General features: G+C 38.3%; 1 protein-coding gene across 1 annotated transcript in view; it reads left to right on the plus strand.

The window, feature by feature from the left end:
• The window catches only part of DPYD (dihydropyrimidine dehydrogenase), a gene marked incomplete at its 5' end in the record, with an annotated part of 351,370 nt that overhangs the window by 44,691 nt on the left and 283,569 nt on the right, over window positions 1–23,110 (plus strand). Inside the window, one exon of the mRNA XM_084266073.1 lies at window positions 1,444–1,526. Within this exon, the coding sequence (XP_084122199.1) occupies window positions 1,444–1,526 (83 nt within the window). The remainder of the gene's footprint in view (window positions 1–1,443; window positions 1,527–23,110) is intronic.

Genomic DNA, 23,110 nt, shown 5'->3' on the forward strand with positions numbered 1-23,110 from the left:
GTGATAAGATTTACTACTCATACTTAAGACATGCATTTTTTTTTTATAAGGGAGAGAAGAGATTGAAAAAGTTCCAAATGTAGCTCTGCTCATTTCTCCTGCTCAGAAATGTATTGTTAAAGAATTAACACTCTGTATTAAAAAGCCTATAATCTTATTTAAAAAAAAAAAATGTTTTAAATGTTAATTGTATAAGCTAAAATATCTTTTTAGGTCATTTACAAATATCTAATTATTTCCTTTCCGGTAATGCTTTTGTAGCCTCAAATTGAATGTAATTGTAAAATTAAAGAATCAATGCACAGAAGAAATAACAATAGGTAACTTTGATTGTATTTGTTATAACTATCTGCGAGATGTGGACTTGAAAATTAATTCAGCTATTAAAGCCCGTGAAAGCAATATGACCAGATAATAGTGCCCGTCCTTTCTTTGGCTCTCCTGCATAAAGAGCCAGCCGAGCCTCCCTTCCAGGGTGTTCGCGGTGGTAGCTGCTCGGCTGGAGACTGGGGTTCCCCCGACACCCGCACGGCAGAATCCTGCCTCCCAGAGGTACGCTTTGGAACTGGAGAAAGGTGTTGCGGGAGCCGGGGTAACCCGGGAGCCTCCTGTGCTGACAAAGCCTTAGGAGAATGTAGAAATGCTATGAGGGATGCAGATGATCAAGGAATTCTGGTTTGCTGGTATTTCACGCTCACTTTGCCAAGATAGAAATCTCTGTGCTCCCCAGCATCTTCTGAATCAATTTTGCTGCCTTTATGGGAGTAGAAGAAAAGTATCAGCACTCTGGAGTAGTGGAACCAGGCAGGCATTTGATAGTAATTAACAGAATATAACAACGTTTTATTTCACTTATCGTCACAAAATTGTTGGCTTCGTATTGCTTGAGAAACACTGGCAAGCTGGAAAAACGTTAGAATCCACAAAAAACATTAGGCTGTTGAGGTGTCTACAAAGAATCTTTTCAGTTTCTGTTATGTTTTAAAAATTAAATATGAATTAAATATGATGGGCTTGTTCCAACAACGCTGCCTGTTTCACTGGGACAGAATTTATAACTTTTATTATAATTCTACAGTGCACATTTAGGTTTCTGTTCTCCCTCTGTGTGAATAGCCTTGCATTTCTAGCCTTGCATTCTGATCAAGAAAAAAAAAAAGATGATTTTTTTCTTTTTCCCAAAGAAGAGAAAAGTAGAAGCTCTATACATTTCATTATGGAACATTTATGAGATGATTTCCATGACCGCCATATAATAAGATTCATGTTTACTTTGTTTCTGAGTTCTCAATGTCTTTTTAATGACTCCTGTGTAATTAAAAGAGAATGCATAATTTCAGGTTACATAAGATAAATCAGTTTGTTTGCATGGTGTTGAATAACGTGAACACATGTACAGTATACTGTTTAAGAGCCTTACATGGACTTACCCGTTTGTTGCAGAACTGTGAGAAACTAGAAAATAATTTTGATGACATCAAGCACACGACTCTTAGTGAGCGAGGAGCACTTCGAGAAGCAATGAGGTAAGTCTGGGTCACCATAGCAACAGTCACAGATGTGGTAAAGAAAGAGTCATTCTTCATTATTGGGGGAACAAATGAGTTCATTGCCACCATTCAGCTCTATTCTCTAAGGTATTAATTTGTCAGTGGAGAGGCTTCCCTTGAGGCTGTACTTTGGATTTGAAGCTGCATAAATGTTAAGCCTGACTGCACAGTAAAAAACGTAAATGTTTAATTTGTTATTTAAAATGCTTAAGGGGTGCCTTGCTTTATATTTATACTAAACTGTGAGTGAATGAAAATATTGTTCATCTAAATTCTGTAAGTGTTAAGGCGATTGTACAATGCTGTTTGAACAAACTGGTGTTTGCTTTTAAATTGGATTTGATTTTTATGTATGTAGTTCCTACGTACTCTGAATCAGATTTACATGATTTTGGCTTTGCTTTTGAACGTTAAAAATCTATCTGGTCCTTCATATATTGTAGAGATGTATCTTTTGCTTAATATCCTAATATCATTGCACTTAACACTGATTAGGAGGGTAAAATTAGTCAGTACATGAATCTTCTGTTACCCTTACTTGCACTGCAGTGTGCCTGGGTACCGGACTCCAAAGAAACTTGCCAGCTATAGTACTGGGAAAAGGGAATGGTGATTACTATGCGGAACGGTGGCAGAATCCATGACAGATTTTCAAAAGTAACTCACTGCATAATCAGGAAGATGTTAATTATAGTATTATCTGTGGATTAGAAAATGATAGTAACCTGTGCTTTTAAAGGTTTTGCAAGTTGGATCAGAAAATGTAGTGATGCAAACGTGGTGCTGCTTTTCACTTGCCTGGTAGCAGAGGAACTTCTTAGACTTGCGTTAGCAGAGGGAAAAATTAAAACAGCCACAAAAATTACTGAGAATCTTCTTGAAAAACTAATTGCACCCATTTGTTTTGATTGTGTTCATAATCCCTTTAAATTTATGGTTGTGTACGAATGGTTTTATTTGCATGAGACTGAATTTATGTTCATGACTGACTCTCTTGCCTCACTTACGCTGCTATGAATAAGTGTTTGTGAAGGTATTTGGACTTGAAATGCAACCTGCCTCTCTTGAAGCCTTTCTTATTACACCAAAATTATAATTTTTTCTTTCTGAATATTTCAACTACTAGTGCTGCAAGTAGCTGTAAAAATAATAGCATTCACCTTTCTAATTGTGATTTCTGGCTTTTTGCTTGTTTGGCCTCACATATTTAGGGTTTTCTCTGTATGTGGTTGGTCACCTGTGTATGTACATTTTTTGCATAGTGCTGGCAAATGGAAAGTGGTTTAAAATAAGCATTTGGGAAACTTTTGACATGTGAAGCTACTTTTAGTGTTTTCAGCAAATTGGGTTTCAAGTTTCTGCTCTCCTGTAACAGCGTTCCATGGGTAGGTTTGTGGTGTTTTGCAATACATGAATCAGCAGAGTTAATCTTTTAAAAAACTTGGAGCTGACAGCTCTTTGGTGATAAACATTCGTTAGCAAAGGGAGCTTTGGCATTTCAAAGGTCATGTTTCTGTTACAAGGACTCTATAGAAGGTTCTCATGGTTCTATGCTGTGCATACAATAAAAAGCACTTTACTATCTCATAAATTTATATCTTGGCTATTCCTGTTAGTGTATAAGCCATTCTGAGAAATAGTTATTGATTGTGAAATGCGACGGATACTGTTCAGTGTTGGAATTCTCCTAATTGTGGTCAATATTATATGGTTGATTTTTTCTTAGTTGTTTTTATGGAGGTAAATATCTGACTTACAAAATTAAGACTGTAGTATGTTTTTATAATGTACTTGAGTAATGCATAAAAGGTACAAACTGTTTATTTAGAGAGGTACATGCATGTAGGTGCACCTATTTTTCAAAATATGTGTAAAAGACACTTGTTATTTGAGTCTGTATGGTTCTTTCAACTGCTGGATAGGCACCCCATGTCCTCAGTGACTGCTTTTTTCTACTTGGATCCCAAGATTATGTGTAGCATATGCAATCCAAATGGTCCAGTTTGAGAGGCTAAAGTTCACTTTGCTTTCCCATAACTCTAGCGGGCATCAGAGCAGGTGTGGGAGGACACAGATTTGCTGGCCTTGGTATTGTGAGATACTTGCCTCCTCTTGGTAAGACAGGCATGTGGAGAGGGTTGCACATTGCACAAAGACACTAAAATCATGTGGGCATGAAAACAGCAACAACAAAAAAAATCCTAGTTGGATAGCTGAGCAGCTGATATGTGGATCTCAGATGAGCCTTAAGTTGAGTGAGCAGTCTGTCCAAATCCTCTCTGATTTCCCAGAGTGGTACTACTGGTCTGTCAGATGAGAGATACAATGAACATTTTCTCCCAGTTCTCCTGTTTGGAATGAGACCTTCTATTTTAACTTTCTCTTTGAGAAAAATGGTCAATTTACTGTGGGTTTCAGTGCATTGCCAGTCTATGAATATCACTGTGCTCTGCACAAACAAACACTAGTATCCATGAAGGGTCTTGTTCTTTTTCCAGCTCTTCACAAATGAATGGTATTCAAATTAAGGATTGCATGAAAATCATCTTTCTCATTTATGTGTATAGATGTATGCAAAATAAACTTTCTGAAGGGTTTTGAAATGACCGTAAAGTGTATGAACTTTCTCTAGTTCTATTTGCATATTATTTTAGACTTTCAATGAGATAATGAGCTGATAGTAGTTTGCCATTACTCAGTGCAGAGAGAGTGGTATTGTAAGAATTTGGTGTACTTATGGTTGCACATAAAATCATAAAGCATTCAATTCAGTTAATGTTTTGCTTATTTTGTTAATGTACTCCATATGTTTTATTTATTACTATATTTGAATACAACTACAAAGCTGATGTAAACAATAAAAATACGTTAGTTTTTGAGTTTGAGTTTATAAATGGACAGACTATTGCTTTACATACCTTGAATGTGTATAAGAATTTCACTGGATACTTTGTGCAGTAACTTGGCAGAAAAATAACATACATACCTGTAATGTCTGGTTGTCTAAGTAAGCTTTTGTTAAACAGAGCTCAATTTGTTCTTAATATATAATCACTGTAAAAAAATCTGGATCATGATCCTCAGTGAAGCTTCATCTAGAAATTTAAAAGAGCTTTTAGACTTGTTTGGTTGCTATGGAGAGATAATTATTCAAGGAGGAGGAAATGGCAGAGCTAACTGTGTGCTGACCCTGGCAATCTTCTACCTCTTTTCAGAGGTGGCAAAACCAGAATGTGGACTGCTGCAGTAAATGTTCCTCTGGGAAAGTGGGGTAAAGTAGCCTTGAGGAGTCTAAAACCAGAAAACCCCCCAATAAACACCACACCGCCCCTCCCAAGCTATAAAGTAACTTTTAGTAGAAGTGAGGAAGAAATCCAAACCCAATTATTAATATCAATTTAGAAGAAGATGAGGTTAAGGTAGTTACTGGGTTTAATGAAGTGAAAGACAAATTTTGGACAGAAGCAAAAATCAGCTGACAAGGAGGGGGAACTTTTTTTTTCCACTGAATCAGTTCACTCACTCTGTGTACAGGCATCTGTTGTTGCTGTCGAGAGAGAATTACAGACTCATTGAAGTTGGAAGGGACCATTGGAGATGATCTGGACCAGTGGTCTCCAAACATTTTTGATTGTGCAGCAGCAAAATGTTTTTGAGCAGGCATCCTTAATATGTGTATGCTTACTTCTCTATAAATTATATGCATGTACTGCTGTACTAATATATTAACGTGCTTTAGAAAACACACACAATGGAAATTTTAAAAGGATGAGATAAGGATGAAATAAGTGCTACTTACTTTTTTCAGAATTTTATTTGTTAATGGTACAAAAAATATTTTCTTCCCACATCAAAGTGAATTGTCTTGTGCACACTCAACTTAGAGATTACTGATCTAGCCCAGCTTTCCTCCTCAGAGCAAGATTGACTGCAGCACGTTGCTCAGGCCTGTGTCCAGCCAGGTTTGTGTATCTCTACACTCCACAGACTCTGTGAGCAGGCATCCTCACAATAAACAACAAAAGCACCCAGTGACAGGGGCATGTGTTTTGGTTTTTTGCTGTTTCTCACAAATAACTGTTGAATTCTTCATGTGTCAACTTGTGCCTGTTGTTCCTTGCCCTTTCATTGGGCACTGTGAAGAAGAGTCTCCTATCCATCAGCTAGTTTTATATATTTAGAAGATCTCTCTGAGCCTCCTCTGCTCAAGGCTAAATGTTCCCAGTTATCTCACCCTCTCCTTGTCTGAGGTGCTCCAGCCCCTTAATTTTCTCAGTGGGCCTTTGCTGGACTTGCTCCAGTATGTCTGTGTCTGTCTTGTTCTGGGAAGCCCAGCCCAAGACACAGCACTGCAGGTGAGTCTCACCAGTGCTTGGCAGCAAAGAAGGATCTCCTCCCTTGACCTGCTGGTGGTGCTTTATCTAACGCAGCTGAGGATGCTGCTGGCCTTTGCTGCAAGGAAAAGTTGACATTCCACTTGTCTTCTAGGAACCCAAGGGCCTTTTCTGCAGAGCTGTTCTCCAGCTGGTTGGCCCCAGCCTGTACTGGTGCCTGGGGTTGGGCTTTTTTTTTTTCTTTTTTAACCTCATGAGGTTTCTGTTGGCCCATTCCTCCAACCTGTTGAGGTCCTTCTAAGCATCAGCACAATCCTTTGCAGTATTAACCACTCCAGTAGATGATACATTACTTTTTAACACCGTACTAGTAATGTGCTTTAGGCCATGTCTAGTGTAGATTTCATGAACCTGGTATCAGAGAAATGAAACCATAGTGTTTAACATCATCTGAACCTGGTGTTGCAGTTATTTATTTGTCAACTGAGATGGTAAGCCACTATGGCAGTGGGCAATAAGTTAGTAAGACTGAGGTTTTAAACACACCTACTTGTAGGTGAACATTTGTACATCTATCCTGTGAACATTGACTGAGTTAGTAGATGAAAATTAAAAAAAGTAAAAATCCAAGCTGAGTATTTTTGTACAGACTCCTTGTTAATAAAGGAAGATCTAAATGTATTTTGTTTTCTACTTCAAAGTGGGAATGGAGAAAGGAAGTTTCCTTTGTCTGTTTAGATCGTTATAAAAAGACACCAAAGTTCATTGGGAATTTTGCATTCACATATTTGCATATGGTTTTGGATAATCTGAACATGGGAGTGAGGCTTCAGCTGTGATTTCCTGTTGATAGCAACAGTTACTGTTAACGATGACATTTGTTGTTGTCTTGACAACTGTATAAGCTGGGGTTAGTAATAATCAAGCTTCTTTTAATGTGGTCTAGACTCTCAGATGGATTTGACAAACAGTTTCTGTGTCTGGGCAAAACTCAGGAAAATTGCCCTGTAAGAAGTTCTATGATTTCACAAGTGTTCATTAGTCTGGAGGGTAAACTCTATATGGAACTGTAGAGTTAGAGAAATGCAAGCATGAAGTATAAGGAAAATGAGAATAATGAAAAATGTCACGTTAAAAGTATGCCAGCTTTCCTGTGTTGTTCTTAAGCTGTTCTGAGAGATGGGACCAAACTCAGGTAAGTAGAAAGGGAAGGTGAATGAGGAGGAGTAAAGATAATTGCTTCTGGGTTCCTGATCCAGGTCTCAGAGATCATCTGTTCAAATAAATCCTTCATGTTCAGGGGAAGTGGAATCCTTTGGAGTGAATTCCAGTGATCCAAAGTAGCCACTAGCCTTGTGATTAGTGTGCTTATTTGGGACTGAGGGAGTAAGTTCAAATTTCTCTTACACCTTCTTCTATCTTTACATTTCTCTCCAGTGCAATCATTTAAATGTTGCTTAGGGCATGTTTTTAGGGAAGAAACAAGTGACTGCTTCATATGTATTTAACAAAAATGTGCTGCTTTTGAAGTCCAACACACTATGTCTTCTTGGGTGACCAGCACATGTTCCTCTGATGTATCTCACTACCATCCAAACCCTCTCACCCCAGAGGACATACTAATTAGGTAAACTACTTTGATATATAGGCTTATTCATTTACACCTTTGTTTAGACCACATTTGGCTTAGGGATATTCCTTAAAACAAACCACCACCAACAAAAAAATCCATGACTGAAAAAAAAAATCAACCTAAAAGCCAGTAAAATTTAAGAGAACAAACCATGTTCCCCTTAGAATTTCTTTTGTAGACATGTATCTTGACAATCTTATAAATTTCACCATGTTATTGATAGCATAAGGAAAGAAACAGATGCTGCAGCACACAGTGTTGCTAGTTACATTTGGTATTGCATAGGAGCACATGCAGAATATTAGAAGCATTTGGGAACTCTCAGTAGTAGTTCTAAAATAAAGAGCAATGTAGCTAATAGAAATGAATTTAATTTTGCTTTCAGTGTTGATTTAAAATTAAAACTTTGCTGTCATCCTTAGTGTACAGTACAGATCAAACAGATTGTCAACCTCACTTGCATTGGCCAGGTGCTGGCTATGTCTTTACAGGGCAAGACAGTCTTGCATAAGGGTAGCTACAACTGAACAAGCTGTTTAGTGGCATTAATGAGGTTCTGTGTTCATGCAGTTTTACCTTGCTCTCTGTTGGCTGATTGACTCTCAAGTCACCCACAAGCCACCCTGTCAGGACCTAGCAGTGCCTGGGATGCCTTATTTAGATCTTGCCACGATGGAATTATTTCTGTCTACAGGCAGACACTGTGCAGAGCTGCAACACCAAGCATGTATAGGAACCTGTGCCATTAATGTCATTATTTTTCTGGTAGTTATTTGAACTTGCATTGTCTCTCTGTATAATTTACATGGAGAATTAAAACACTTTGTATTTCATTTTGCAATTAAAAAGAAGGTTCTAATATATGACTCGCCCTTTGTTTCAAATCACATGTAGAACTCATACTGAAGATCTTGTGGAACTAGCAATGTTTATCTTCTGTGCTTTAGAATGCAATTGCATTGTTTTATGTATTTTTTAAAGTAGAAATCAAGAAAACTATAAAGAGTCTTGGTTTGAGCTTGATGGTGAGATAGGCTGTTCTGTTGAATATGAACTTCATAATACCTTGTTCAGAAATTTTGATACCGAGTTACGTTTTCAGTTTATTTCAGATGACGTTTGCACATACATTGTTCAAAATATGGTATATTATTTCTCATTTTTAATTTATAAATTGTAATTTATTTTTGATCTAGTGCTGTATACAGAGGGTATGCTTGTTTCTTTAGATATTACGGGGGAGGGTATCAAGGTAAGTTAGATCGTTTTCCTTTTAATTCCTTTCCTTTAGTCACCTAGCTAGCATAAACTAAGAACTGCAACTTTAACTGCCCTAAAGTCGTGTATTGATGATGTTTATGACTGGCTGGATGTTGAATTTTGTTGCAATTCTGATGGGCAACGTAGGTTCACAGATACTTTATATTGGAGGACTGGATGACACAACTTGTAGCGTATATAAACAATATATGGATCTAGAACAAAATAGCAAGCAAAATAGCAAAATAACAAATAATATTAATGGTTTTGGAAACCTTCATTACAATGACTACTTTTGTTGTCATACTGAGGCGTGCTTTATGCAAGATCTTACATGAATGTTTTTTTGGTAAAATCTTGCATGTTTTTCATACTTTTTCCTGTATGTATTACAGTGACTGAGTGATGCTTCAGCTCTGTTCTGTGTGTGGTGAACACATCGTTGCTGTATTCATGTGTACTGTTCCCAAAAAATAATGCAGGGGGGGAGAAAACAAAACCCACTTTTCTGTCACTTCAAGGGAGGGGAGCCTGTTTCTGAACCATTTAGTTTTATGATTTAAAGAAAAGAATTGGATAACAGTCAAAATTTTGCTTTTTAGCAAACTGCAGGAGATGTTGTCTGATGTTGGTGGTGAAAGAGATTTTGAAAACCACTCTGGCAGATGGCTGAGCACAAAGACTCCAAAGATGGCATGCAGTGGGTGCAGCGTCGTACCTTTCAGTGACTAATAGCCACTTGTCCACAAACTGTTAGGGTAGAAAATTGTGCTACAGAATCTTGAGCACACTCTATGGGTTCCCCCTTTGTTACTTTTTAAAATCAAGGTTTTAAAATACTTCTGAAATTTTTTCTTTGCTACCATTATCAATAAGGAAAACCAGCTCTGGATTGCTAGAGATGATAAATACAACATGGACTGGCAGGCTTATGAACACATTAGTTTCAGCAGCCTGTACAGTTAGAAAACTGGTTTGGTTCATTAAATAAAAATTAAAAAAATAAATTGGGACATGAGTGAAAGAAAGAAATCTGCTGGTGGTTTTGCTGGAACCATGGCTGTCTGTAGATTATTGATATTTGATTTTATGTTTCAGGGCTTTGGATGGTTTAGTTTAGAAGGTGGCTTATACTACCTCACACCACGATAAAAATACGGGATGTACACAAGAAGCTGGGTGTGTTACAGCTTTTTCTGACTGTTTTAATTCAAGCTGCTGAAGCTTGTGCTGTTTTATTTCTAAGTCACAAATTTATTGTCCACTGTAGCCGGTTGACTGAGAGATAGCACATTCCACGTGTATTCAAGAAACCCCATTTCCTACAGTAACTTCTGTTTTGTGAATAGTCAGAAACCAGTGTCTTTACAAATACTATCTTAAATATATCTGCTCTTCTTTTGGACCTCAAATGCCTCAAAAACTGTAGTCTCTCTTCCATCCTTTATAGTGCCCTTTGAAATCAATGGGCTTTGTATTGCCATGGGCATCTCTGGAGTTCAGGATACAAAGCAAAGCTAGGGGATTGAGGAGTAATTTGTTAGGTAGCATGTGTCTTTGCATTGTGCCAGGTCATCTTTTCCAGTTATGGTGTGTTTAGAACTCTTTGGTTATAATGAGTATTAGTAGCTACACATACGTATGTGGTTTTTTACATAATCTCAAGATTCCTAACTGTATCATGCTGGCTGCTGTGGCTCTGGATGACAGAGCAAAGATACCAGTTTTCTTAGAAATGTTTTGTATGTTGGGGTGAGGGTGTTTCAGAGATCACAGAATCACACAATAGGAGGGGTTGGAAGGGACCTCTGGAGATCATCTAGTCCACCGTACCTGCCAGAGCAGGATCACCTTCAACAGGCTGCACAAGACAGCATCTCCAAACTGTGGGTGCAAGTGTTCCCTAAGATTATTTAACTTCATGAAAATTCATCTGCCCTTCCCCTGTAGACTTCTGAATTTAAATCCTGTTTATTTACCTGAGGCTATTTGGGAGAGCAAGAAAAGATTATTTCAATTTAATGTTCCAATGGAGTCAACCTGTTTATGATAAGACTTCAACATGTATCAGATTTTTTCAACAAATTAGTTTTTAAAAGAAAGTTTTACTAGCATCAGTACCACACATTTAGCTATATGGCTACAAAAGACTGCAGAAACCATTTTCCATCCTCATTTCTGAGGACCGTAGACATTTTACAGGAAAATTTTTTTATTGGACCTTGCTGTTGAAAAGTTGATGGGCAGCCACTTAAGCCCTAGATCACATTAGGTCTTTCAGGATAACACCCAGAGACTTTCACTGCTACTGCCTGAGGCAAGGCTACTAAATTTTAACACCCCTAAGACTGAGGAGTTTTATGATTTCAGCCAGCCCTTTGTACAAAGGGAGCTGCTTGCAGAGTGAGACAAACATAGGAGGTGGTGTGGGGAATGAAGGAACAAACGATTCTTGAGCAGTATCTCCTGCCATCTTGGATGCCCAGTACTGCTCGTTTAGGACGTGCTTTCCTACAGCAGGGACGTGATTCTTTGTGGAGCGAATGTTTCCACGGAGTTTCTATTTGTATGTATTTAGCTCGTGCAGTCAAGCTGCAGCATTTAATGCTGGTTAGAAGAGACCCTTTAGATCATAATTTTTTTCAGAAAAAAAAAAAGACATTTGCTGATGTAAGATAAACCCTGAACAGCTCTGAATACCACCAGAGAATTCGGAACCATCCAAATAAGTTCTAATAATGGATCTGCATGTGAAACTGAGTTTAATGGAAAGAATTGTAGTGTGATTTACATCAGAATACTTAGACAAGACCTTGATTTACACTGACACCATTACAATACAGTAATCTTTTAGTACTGGTAAATTTCTGTAAAATATTGTTAAGTAGTGCTACTACATTTTTACTACTATTGCTAATAGTATATAATATTTCTACTATTACTTTACTTTATCAATAATGATTACTTTTATTATATTTAATAATGTAATAAATTAATTGCTATCACTATATTTTAAAATACTACTACTTTTATTACTATTATTAAGTAGTAATTTTTAATGGAAGTTTTTAATACTACTAATATTTTTATTACTGCTATTTTACCTACTGGAGATTTTTCCACATTTGTCAGTATTAATCAGTATTAACCAAGCACTTGCTTTTGTGTTTGGTAATGTATAAAAATAAAATAAAATTATTATTTTTGTTGGTATTACCAAAAGGTCAAGAAAACACTTAAACTTTGAGAAGCGTTTTTATTATTTAAAAATACGTACATATAAAATAATTTTCCACACTTTCTTTTTTTTTTCTCCTACCTGCCATGTCTTCCTGCTGAGTCTGTAGGGGCTCCTGAGTGGTTCTTCCTGCTGATCTGGGGTTTTCCTAGTGAACAGGAAATGCACTTGAGGATGTGTAAAAAAGTTGCTGCTCCCAGGGACATACAGCATCTTGCTTGTCTCATGGCTGGCTGTTAGGTCTTGGGCTGAGCCTCACAGTGTCCTCCCATTGCAGATGGACTTGCATGGCAGCTGCTGGTGATGTTTAACTCTCTTCTGTCCTGATGTGCATTCCCTTGTGATTTCTTCTCAGATAACATACTTAATTGGGGTGGGAAGTATTCTCCCAGTAATTAACAAACTCTACAGGGATATTTAAAAATACTTCAATAGGAGCTGCTACGTATTTATGAGAGATTCTGGCTCTGTGGGGTGTTTTCCATTAGTGAATTGTGACTGTGTGGCTATGCCTGTGTGCTGGTAGCCATGTGGCTCCATTCTTTTAATAGACATAGACAGGCTTAAACAGCTCCTGTGTGTTTAGTCATGGTGGACCTGCGGGGTGCCCCCGCATTATCCCCACGAACTCGGTCACCAGCGGACCAGTGCGTGCCCAGGCAGGGGACGTGCTGCTGCTACAAGCCCGGCTGTTGCAGGTGAGCCCTTCTGTGCTGTCTCCAAGACAGCCAGCGCAGGCAGCTGCTACGCCAAGCTGCAGGGGCACGGATGTCCACGTTGGTTGCTCAAGCCTACAAGCCTAGGTTAGAGCCAGGCTGAAATAAACGCTACCTGCGTCTCAGGTCTTAATGCCAACGATTTTGCTGTAGAGACACCCCCCCCCTACAGCTTACACAACGCTATTTGCTCTTATAGATGATGTCCTTCTTGGGTAAATTCTGCTATCAGAGAAGTCACCGTTCTGGGGATAAATTCTTCTGCGACCAAAACCACGGGGAAAGGTTGGTTAGTACTCCAGGGGAGGGGAGGGAACTACTGTTCACCCAATTGTGGATAAATCCCTGGTTTTTCCATTTCTAATCTAGGAAGACATGTAACCACAGGAACTATACAGTGTAAGTATTTTGCTCTCTTTTCTAGTTGAATTAGATGTATTTCAGTAAGTGTAAAACTACTTCCCTGTACACCCCACCTCTGTGATCAATTTTTATTGTTTTATTCTACTTGGGTATGTTGGAGAGTGAAGACTTTACCCTTAAATTGGAAAGGCTTGAGTAATCTTTTGCTATTGGCGTTGCTAAACATTCCATCTCCTGCTAGTGTAACAATGTCATAACATGTAAAATTTATTTTGTCTTAAAACTGTAACTGCAAGCAGAGCTTTGAAATGCAACTTCTCTTAATATTTTCTTTTCTATCATACTCATTTATTTCCCCATGTAAGACAAAAATTCATTTCTCTTGTGCTGAGAGTGTGAAGTCACAAGTTCATAATGGTAACTCAATGTTTGTAATATAAAGTGTTGTTCCCGTAGTGTGGTCCAATTACACAATAGTAAAGCAGGGATGTAACACAGCAATGCTGCTTTCCTATTTGTTTCAGTAAGTTTAGCACAGCGGGAGATGTGGCATTCTTCCAAGGTAATGCGTCAAGCTTACAGTTGGCTGGAAGTGCAAGGGAAGTTATTCTGAGACTTCGCATGCTGGCTAATAACTCTCCCTGAACGTATGCGAAGACTGTTCTATGAAATGTATTTGATGTCATTCCACTGCAGAGATTTTATATCTTAATTTCGAGACTTTATGGTATTCCAGAGATATTTGAACAAGCTTTTTTGTAGATACTGTGTTTACAGCCTTGTAGTTTTAGTAATCAAATATAATTTCTGTGTGGCTAGAGGTCATTTACACTCCTTTTCCAAGAGCCTTCTGAATCTTATGAAATTAGAAAGAACTACTCCATTAATTTGATCAATCGATGCAAATTTTTCCTCAAAAAAAGAGTCCTATTTCTGAGGAAAAATATGTTTAAAATAAGATCTAAAATGAAAATATGTTTATAAGCTCTAGGGACTGTCTCATTTCTTTTTTGATGCCCAGAGAGCAAGTAATGTATGAGCAATTTGGCATTTGGGAGAAAGCAGAGGTGGCAAGGCGTGTTTTCTTGTAGTGACTTCGCCGTTAAGTCCTGAAAGATGGGATAGGAATCTCAGAATTTTTGTGGTTGGTCTCATTTTTGACTAATTTTCACATCATTTTAAATCCAGTCCCCAAGCCAGTAGGCATCTCTGTTTCACTGTGGCAGTCAACCAACCACAATTATCTTAAAGATACATTAATATTCTTTCCAATTTCAGACAGTCCTCAGCAAAATATATAAATTTAAAATTGAATGGGAGTGGCTTTATAAACTGCTCTGTGGCAGATCTCCAGGTTTCAAGTGTGATGAGGAACAGCCACCACTTGTAGAGTATTAGCAAGTAGTTCAAAATTAAGGAGTTAATCTTCAGCCTCATTAGCAGTCTTGGTGCAGAGGTTACTAGTGCATGCTAAAAGCAGTGTTGGGATTTCTTGTTGTGAACCGCAGACAGCTCAGAGGACATCACTTAGTTTCAAGCAGGTTATCGAATGCTATCGTAGGTAAAAATACCAGCTGGACTGCACCTGCTTTGATTTAATTATTATAAGCGTAAAATTCCCCATCTCAGGCATGTATGTATTTATTTATTTATCTCCACTACTAATTTTTCAATCAGCTTTCTAAAAAGAGTATCTGACACCTCTTGGTCGCAGACATTATTTGCTGTGGTGGTGAGTTTGGGCTTACAGTAAAACCAGTAATTGCTGCTGGTGTCTAAAGCTTTCCAAAAATCTTTAGTTACATACACACACACGCACCCCTTTCTTGAAGCATTTTTGAATGCCTTTGGCAGCATTGATCTAGCAAATGGAAGGTTGTTTGTCACTGGCAGCGTTTGTCATTCCAGGAGGCGTGTTTGTTCCAACTAATTGGAGTTGTTTCAGCACCGACACCTGAAGAGTGTATAAAAGAAAATAAAGACCAGAGGAGATGCACAGGGGTTAAAAAGCCAGCTGTCAGGCTTGGCCCATGCTCCTTCAGGCAGAAGTAATGTTGGGAGTGTGGAAAAAAACTGACCGCTGCCTTAGTTGAGCATCAAGGATCTGCATTGGTCTAGCAGAGCAAAGATAACTGTGGACAGTTATTAATGGGCGTGAAGAAGGGGATCAATCAGTACTGATATTCCTTAGTAATTTCTACCAGCATCCAGAGCACCAGCAAATTCTCCATGCAGTTAATGTAGCGAGCTTGCTGACTGCAAATGTGTGGTGTGTATGCTGTCTGTATTTCAGTGTCTGTGGGCATCAGCATTGGTTCATACAGTGGGGAGTGGAAGAAGAGGAGTGTGGAGGGAGCAAGGGCACGTGCTGATCTGGCAAAGGATATTAGATTGAATTCCTGGGCTGATAGTGGCAAAGATCAGAGTGCCTTTCCAATGAATAATTGAGTAGAGGGCAGTCAAAATTTTTCCCCTCAGCAGTGACATAATTTGGCATAGATTGTGCCAATATTTAATGATGAATACACATTTGGGACTGACCAAGCTGGCTTTAGGCTCCTACAGCTGCTTTCAGAGCTCTGAGACCTCTGTGCTGGATTGGTTGAAAAAAGCAACCGACATTTGAACATCACCTGTCAGGGGTTCTGGGGACAGTATCTTGTGGTAGCAATCACAAAAGGAGGATCAGTCAGAGATCAAGATCAAAACTAGAGCGCGACAAAACATGCTTGTCCCTGGATATCCTGCATCAGAGTATCTGCTCAACACCTTAGTTTGCTTTGATGACTGGTGCTGACACTGAGATGCTGCTGCTTTTTCAGGAACAAAACTCCAGCTAAACCACTGAGTCTGTATATATAACATGCTGTGATTTTTTTTTCACCTATTTCCTTACAGACAAACATACAGTCAGTGAACAGGGTAGAGTACAGTATGCATTTCTAATGCTATCTAAACAGGACTGGATTAGAACCAAAAGAAATACCCAAACTCTATCAAAATAAATAAGATCTTTCTTGAATTCAAAGCCTGATACCTCCTGTTGCACCAAGCAGAATGATGGGAAGGTTTAAACTTAGGGTTTTGCTTGTTGTTATCGATCAGTAATAAGTTCCCTCCTTAAATTTTATGATTTAATGTTTTCCAGACCTTGAATTAATGTGTCATTGAATTTTCACCAGTTAATTTACTAGCATTTCCATGCATTGTGTGGCAGAGCGTTGTTCTTTATATTTAGTGTGGAGCTCTTCTTTGGCAGTAGTGGTATTGCAAAATACTGTTCAGTGTTCAGGAGGTGAAAGGACTGTGCCTTTCAGATGAAATGAGAATTATTTGTGAAAGCATAACCTATGCTGCTGTTACTCTCCTAAATATGTCTTAGTGCTGTATATTTGCTTTTATATTTAAAATTGCCATTTAATGGCTAATGTGGGAAATGACTAAGAGAAGGAAGAAGAAATTTTCAGCATGTTTATGCTGCTTCGTGGCTGCAGTTAGAACAATGGGGCAGTGGCACTAAATATGATCCAGTAGTTTGCTCATTTTATTTTACCTTCACATCCTTACAGCATATGGAAATAATGGTGAGTTAGGGCCATTAAATCCATGAATATTTTTTTTCTTAAAACCACCACCAACAAAACATGCAGTGGGGAGGATTTTTTTTTTCTCAGCATCTTCTCTGATTGCCAAGTTATTTGTATGTAGAGGGAAGATTCTTTTTGTATAATCAATCTGCTGCTACCCATTTTACTGCCAAGCATTCCTTCTCTATGGTAGCGTAATGTTACCTAGGGAACAGCTTAAAGCTGACACATACAGTGGTGCCACAAATTAATTTCACAGTTATCAGGATATAGGGTGATAACAACAACATGAGCTACTGTGAAATTACCATTGTTCCCATTGAGTTACAGTGTAATTATTACTTTTGTGGCAACTATGCAAATAACTCATGTCACCACTGTGGGATGGGCTGTGCTTTCCTTTCTCTGATTCAGTACTTTCTGCTTCAGGGGTATCTTTATGTACTATAAACTAGAACTGTGCTTTGAAATGAAATCTAAATATGGTTATGTCTAAAGAAAAAAGACAAAACAAAACACAAAAAGAGGAAAAAAGAAAAACAGCACTTAAGAGACTAAAACCCCAGACCCCCTGCAGCCTGTCCACTCTCCTCACCTGGAACTGGATCTGCAGGTTTAAAAAAAAAAAAAAAAGAGTCTTATTTTTCCATTTTTTTCCAGCATGAAAGTGGGAATCTTATTTCAAAAAGGGAGCTTTGGGTTAGTTACTTTTATTGAGGGACATTTTAAGGTTTCTTTGCTGCCATTTTATGGAGGCTGTTTGGTGGAAGAGACAGAGATATTTGATTACATTATATATTCTTAGATCGTTATGTAGGAAAAAGCTTCTGGAGTAAGGTTAAGTTACTGTTCCCAGTTTAAGATGGAATGTATCTTTAACCCTGAAAAATGGACCTTGGTAAAAAGGCTTAATGATGGCAAAAGGTAAGAATGTCACATAATATGGTGAAGTTGGCCCAGGTCTTCCTTGTATTGGTCTTTTAGAACCAGAAGTAAGTATGCTTTGGGGGGCTGCAGGTTAGGTGGTGTGCTTTCAAAGAGGTAACCTCCATGGCTTGGCTGGTGTGTTGGTTGTGGGTTTTAGTGTTTGGGGTATTTTTTTTTGGTCTTTGTTTCTTCTTTTCTTCCCCCTTCCTTAGACTGGGAGTTTCAAAAGTTCTCACAGAGGGCTTAGGCTTGCCACTTGCTCACCCAAGGATAGGTCACTTGTAAGCTCCCATTGTAATTCCCATTCTAGGTAAGTGGCTGATGACCGGATCTTCAAAATTGCTGAGAGTTCAAGAGCTTTAAATGTTTAAATGCAAAAGAAGAAAAAAAACCCCAACTTTAAACATGCCCTTTAGAAAAACAACAACTATTTCCTGAAAAGATTGAGCGAATGGAACTTGGTTAAGTAAGTTTGTAATCAAGTGAAAATCTCTATGCATATGAAAACGAGCTATTATCCACATTGTGAGTACAAGATAAATTTCCCTGAAGGAAAAAATTCTAGTGATGGGGAGGTTTTCTTTCTACTTTAGAATTTAGTGAAACTTCATTGAAAAATAACCCTAATTGAATTATACCCTCCTAATGACACCCTTTTTTTAAAAATTTGAATTCTTAATGTATATTTTATTGTATATTAAAAAAAATGAATCGGAGACAGTGTTTCCTTGCTTTAGTTATAATGACTTTTCAGATATTATCTTGCAAAAAATGTTTTTAATTAAATTTGAAGTCCTATTTTAAATTGCAAGATAGCTTGCAAACAGAATCTGTTTCCCCAGTTCTTGTTATATTGCATAGACAGAAATACAGAACAGCTTGATCAGCCTGTTTCTGTGAGAATTGACTTGTGAAGGAATAAATATGAACAACGTTCTGAAGGAGCTGACTGTGTTCATGAGTGTTTCTAAAGCACGTATCCATACTGCATCACCAAGATTTGAGCTGCAGAGATTTCACTGTAAATTTGTGTGAATATACAGTTACACCCTTTTTTCCCCCTTGCATGAATAAACAACATGAATATGGGGGTTTTTTGAGGTATCAAAGAAAATGGTAACAAAGCTTTTGAAAGAGTAGTGTGATGGTTTAGGAATCACCATCCCAGTGATGATGGAATGTAAAGATAAGTGCCATGCTGGGTGTCAGTGTTCCAATATATATTATCCATGTTTTTCAAAACAGCAGTATTCTGATGCTATTTCTTCCAAATTAATGAAAGCCAGCTATGTAATCACAAAATTACAAAGCAGTGTGCTGTTCTGCATCAAAGTACACTGCTTTTAATTGAAAAATGCATAAATCGTTAAGAAAAAAGTCACTTCTACTGATCTGTCTTTCTGAATTGTTGTACCTGGAGGAGAAGCATTTAAAGCAGTAGTTGGACTGTTTTTCAGTATCTTGATAGTTGTAAGTTTGCCTCTAGACAAGTAACATTCTGATTCATTCTTGCCTTGAATTTTTTTTTTGGGGGGAGGGTGTCAATGCCACTGATGGAATATACCAGTACCATAAAACCTCTGCAACTGACGTTGTAGGGCAAAGTAATCACAAGATAAATAAACCTTATGTTCTGTCTCGTTTATTATCCGTGTGATGAATAATGATGGAAGGGTGTGCAGTAATTAATGACCTGGCTTCGTAGAATGACTCCTGGTATTGCTCTTTTTAGAGGATTTTTGACAAGTATATTCATTGCAGTATGAAGAGGTTGCTGTTTAATATGGATGTGAGCTAGACTGTGTGGGAATACTCTAAAAAATCTGATTTTTTGAAAATTTTCTCCCTGTCACCCTCCACTTTTATCTGTTCTAGATATTCAAGAGCCAAGTCAATATTTAATGCTATATTATTGCTCAGGTACAGTGATATCTAACCCATATAAGTTCTATTTGAAAGAAACAACTTGATCTTATTAAACATTTCTGGAAAATCTGCTGCAATCCTTGTGATGCTACTGTTAGGACTCAGCCCTGTGGAGGCAGGTCATGAAGGTTCAGAGGTGCCAAAGGTACTTGTAGTCCCAGTTTTTTAATAGATGGGGAATTGTGGGGCTCTGGGCAACTTCTATTGCCAGTGATCTGTGAGAAGCTCAAGTTGATCATCAAAATCAAATACCGTCTTTCATACAACTGGTGACCAAACAAGCAGTCATGCTCAGGCTAAGTGTTATAAAGTGGCAGGATTTTTAATGTAAGTAGATACAATAATGTTCTTGGGTTTTTTTAAGGTATCTAAACTTGCACTATGTGATGGATTCTTTCATTAATATATGAATACAAAAAATAAATATATATCTCCATAACTGTAGAGCAATAATTAAGAATCATTTGCTTGACAAATAGGTAGCATTATTTTATTGCTTCTGGTGTCATTTATTTGTGGTTTCTCAGGTTTACTGGGCAAATAATAATTCTCTGCTGGATGTGACAAATTTGCTGCTTTAGAACACCAAGAAAGGTTAGGTATCTTATATTTTCAAGCAAGGGAATGCTTTCTGCTTGTTAGTTTGATGGTCTCTTTTCCTCACCCCCAATGACCAGTTTCAGATATCCTGATGGGAAGACAGGAGGGAACAGCAAGTTTTCTTTGGTGGCAACCAGCTAATGTCCCCTTTTGTTCCCTTTCTGTGTTTGTGTGTTTTTCCTCATATGTGGTGTGTGTCTGTCTCCTGTGTACTCTTTTGTTATTTCTTATGTCATTTACCTAGTCCAGAGGGACTGAGTCAAGTTCTGTAATGTCATCTTTACTTTGCTTATGGAGTAACTGTTGGAAAGGTTGCAGCTCTCCAGGCTGATCTCACATGTTTCTCCTTCAGTCACTGGTGGGCTGATGAATGGTCAAAGTGGTTGGCAGAAGCAGCAGGAAAGCCCAGGTCCAGGTCCACTAGAGAAGTGGATTAGGTCCTGGTGGCATAGAAGGGGTTAAAATCTACACAACAGCTGAGTCCCTCTGCTGTCCTGTACTCAGTTTAACCCTTCAAACTGGCTGTCAGAGAGAGGCAACCTAATCTGATCTGGAAATATAACCTGAGCTATATTATGTGCTGGAAGTACAGATGAGTGTGCATAGTATGTGAAAGATGGTGTAAGAGGGGGGGGGGGGTAAAACCCTTTTTTTAGGAATGTTGATGGACAGAATGTCAGAGGACAAGACACCTTATTATTTTTTGTGTTCTCACCACTGACACACCACTTGGTGCTGTGAATTTATCCAGGGGAAAAATGAACCGTGGGAGAAGTCCTTACCTATGTTTCCCTTGATGGGAGATGAACTTTTAACATGGGACTTGTGTCTTCCTTCCTGTTGCTGATCCTGAGAGACATGGACACTTAGAGAACCCTTAGCTTGGAAGTTCCACCTACTGGAAGTGACTTAAAATGGCTTTACACAAAGTTGTCCCTACCAGGTTGAAAACTGTGGTTCTCTTGTGTCAGAATAATAAACCTACTATTTCTTTATGCAGGGCCACTGAAAATTAACAATTATCATCTGTGCTCCGAAGAGTATAAATAGTTCCCCTTCTCCAAGGGATCATACATAAATCAGTGCCAAATCTTGCTAAATTAAAAAAAATAAAATAACCTATTTCATTTTGGCAGGGTTGGTAATGTTCTGATCCTTGGCTTCAGGGCCGACATATTTTTCTAGGTCTACATAGAAAGATGTTCATGTCATTTCTGCCTCTACAGTAAATAAAAAGCTGGATCAGCTCTCCTATGTTGTCTCTGTAATGAGTTCCAACTGGAGTACTATCCCTCTGTGCTTGGCAGCTTAGGCAGCTTTTCAGGGGAGCATTTTTTGGTTTTAGAAAGAAAGAATGTTAACCATTTCCTTGCCCAGAAAGGTACAGACATTGTAGTTTAAGAGATTACCTTAAACCAGAAACTATATCAAAGTCTTGAGTTTTATGGACATTAATGTATTTTCTGTTTATCTAGAAGAACCTTCCACATTCTGACATGTCCTATTTCTTCTTTGGGGAATCAATGATATATTTTTAGTTTTGTTCTTCATAGAGGTTCTACTGTAGCAAATACAGCCCAGGCTGTGAGTTGCTGTCTCCCATCAGCTACTTCTTTCTATATGGCAAAAATGTACCATTTTTTTTTTTTTTAATTAGCTCAGTAGGGTTTTTTGCAGAGTTTTTATCACTGGAGTGCTAAAACCTGCAAGAATTTTGTAAAACACTTTGGTCAGTTTTCCACTGCCCAGTGGAAAAGCAGCTCAGTAGTAATGTGGTTTTAACTGAAGGCAGTGTATGGAAATGTACACTCCAACAGAGTCACATAGGTAAAACTGCCTTCAAGCAAAATGTGATCTCTCAGCTAACCTATGGGATTCCTTTGGGGAAGAACTATGTCTTTCCATTGTCCCACAGTACGATCTATGAAGAGCTTGCTTTGTCATCTTATTTTGCCTATCACCAGGTTCTCATTGTGGATGAATTAGATCTGTCACATCAGTGTGCGCTTTACAGCGATGAAACCACTCCCTCAGCACGTGTGGAAGACTCAGCAAAGTGCCAAGCACCTTGGCCAACACTGTGAAAGCTCCTGTACTTGCATTCAATTGTAAATGAAGCCAAATTCATTGCTTGAACTTGAGCACATGCTTCAGTATATGCACAGCACAGGGCCACAGTGCCTAAGTGTGCAAATGTGACGTCTGCACTGTGTGTAGTACCTGTGTTGGCTCATGGAAACAGACTCAGTCCTGAGTGATGCCCTGCCCTGTGGGCAGTGGCCTGCCCTGCAGCAGCTCACTTGCTGAAAGTACTGGAGGAATCAGTCCCGAGTTTCATCTAGAGATAAAGAACACTAATACTCCTGTCACACCATGGATAGTCCTGATCTTGTGTGAGTACATTTCTGTGAGGAGTAGGATTAATAATTAATGCATGCTGTCTCTCTGCAAAATAGGATAATCTCAGACAGATGATGGTTTTTAGCAAGAACACTGCAGTAATTCAGACCAGTCTAAGCGTGCTTTATCTGTGCCTCAAAACTAAGACCCTTCCAGGGTTGTATGTAAAATCCTGCATGGCTTTCTTGCATTCTGTTACTATTTTAACTCATGGACGTATTTGATTTTTGAGAGGCTGTAGTAGTAGTGGTGGTAGTGGGGTTATGTCAAATATCATAGCATTATAGAAATGCTCTCCCGTTATCTGTCAAGTGTGCCTGTCTGTAGGTGAACTGCCTAGAGGAAAACCAAATTGCTACCTGTAGTACCAACTTACTCTAAAAAAATGCATCTATGAAATGGTATTTTCTACCTGCTCTATATTATGAGTTAATATAAACACAATAGTTAGGAGGTTTGTTCTTTAAAAAACATTTATAATGCTGCCAAGGAAGCAAGATACTTTGATCAGTTCTTATTCCTTATTAAAAAAGGCATGCTCACCCGAGATTTAGAGGTCAGATTGGGCACCCATCA

This window comes from Gallinula chloropus, assembly GCF_964237585.1.
Source record: "Gallinula chloropus genome assembly, chromosome: 6".
NCBI classification, from domain to species: Eukaryota; Metazoa; Chordata; class Aves; order Gruiformes; family Rallidae; genus Gallinula; species Gallinula chloropus.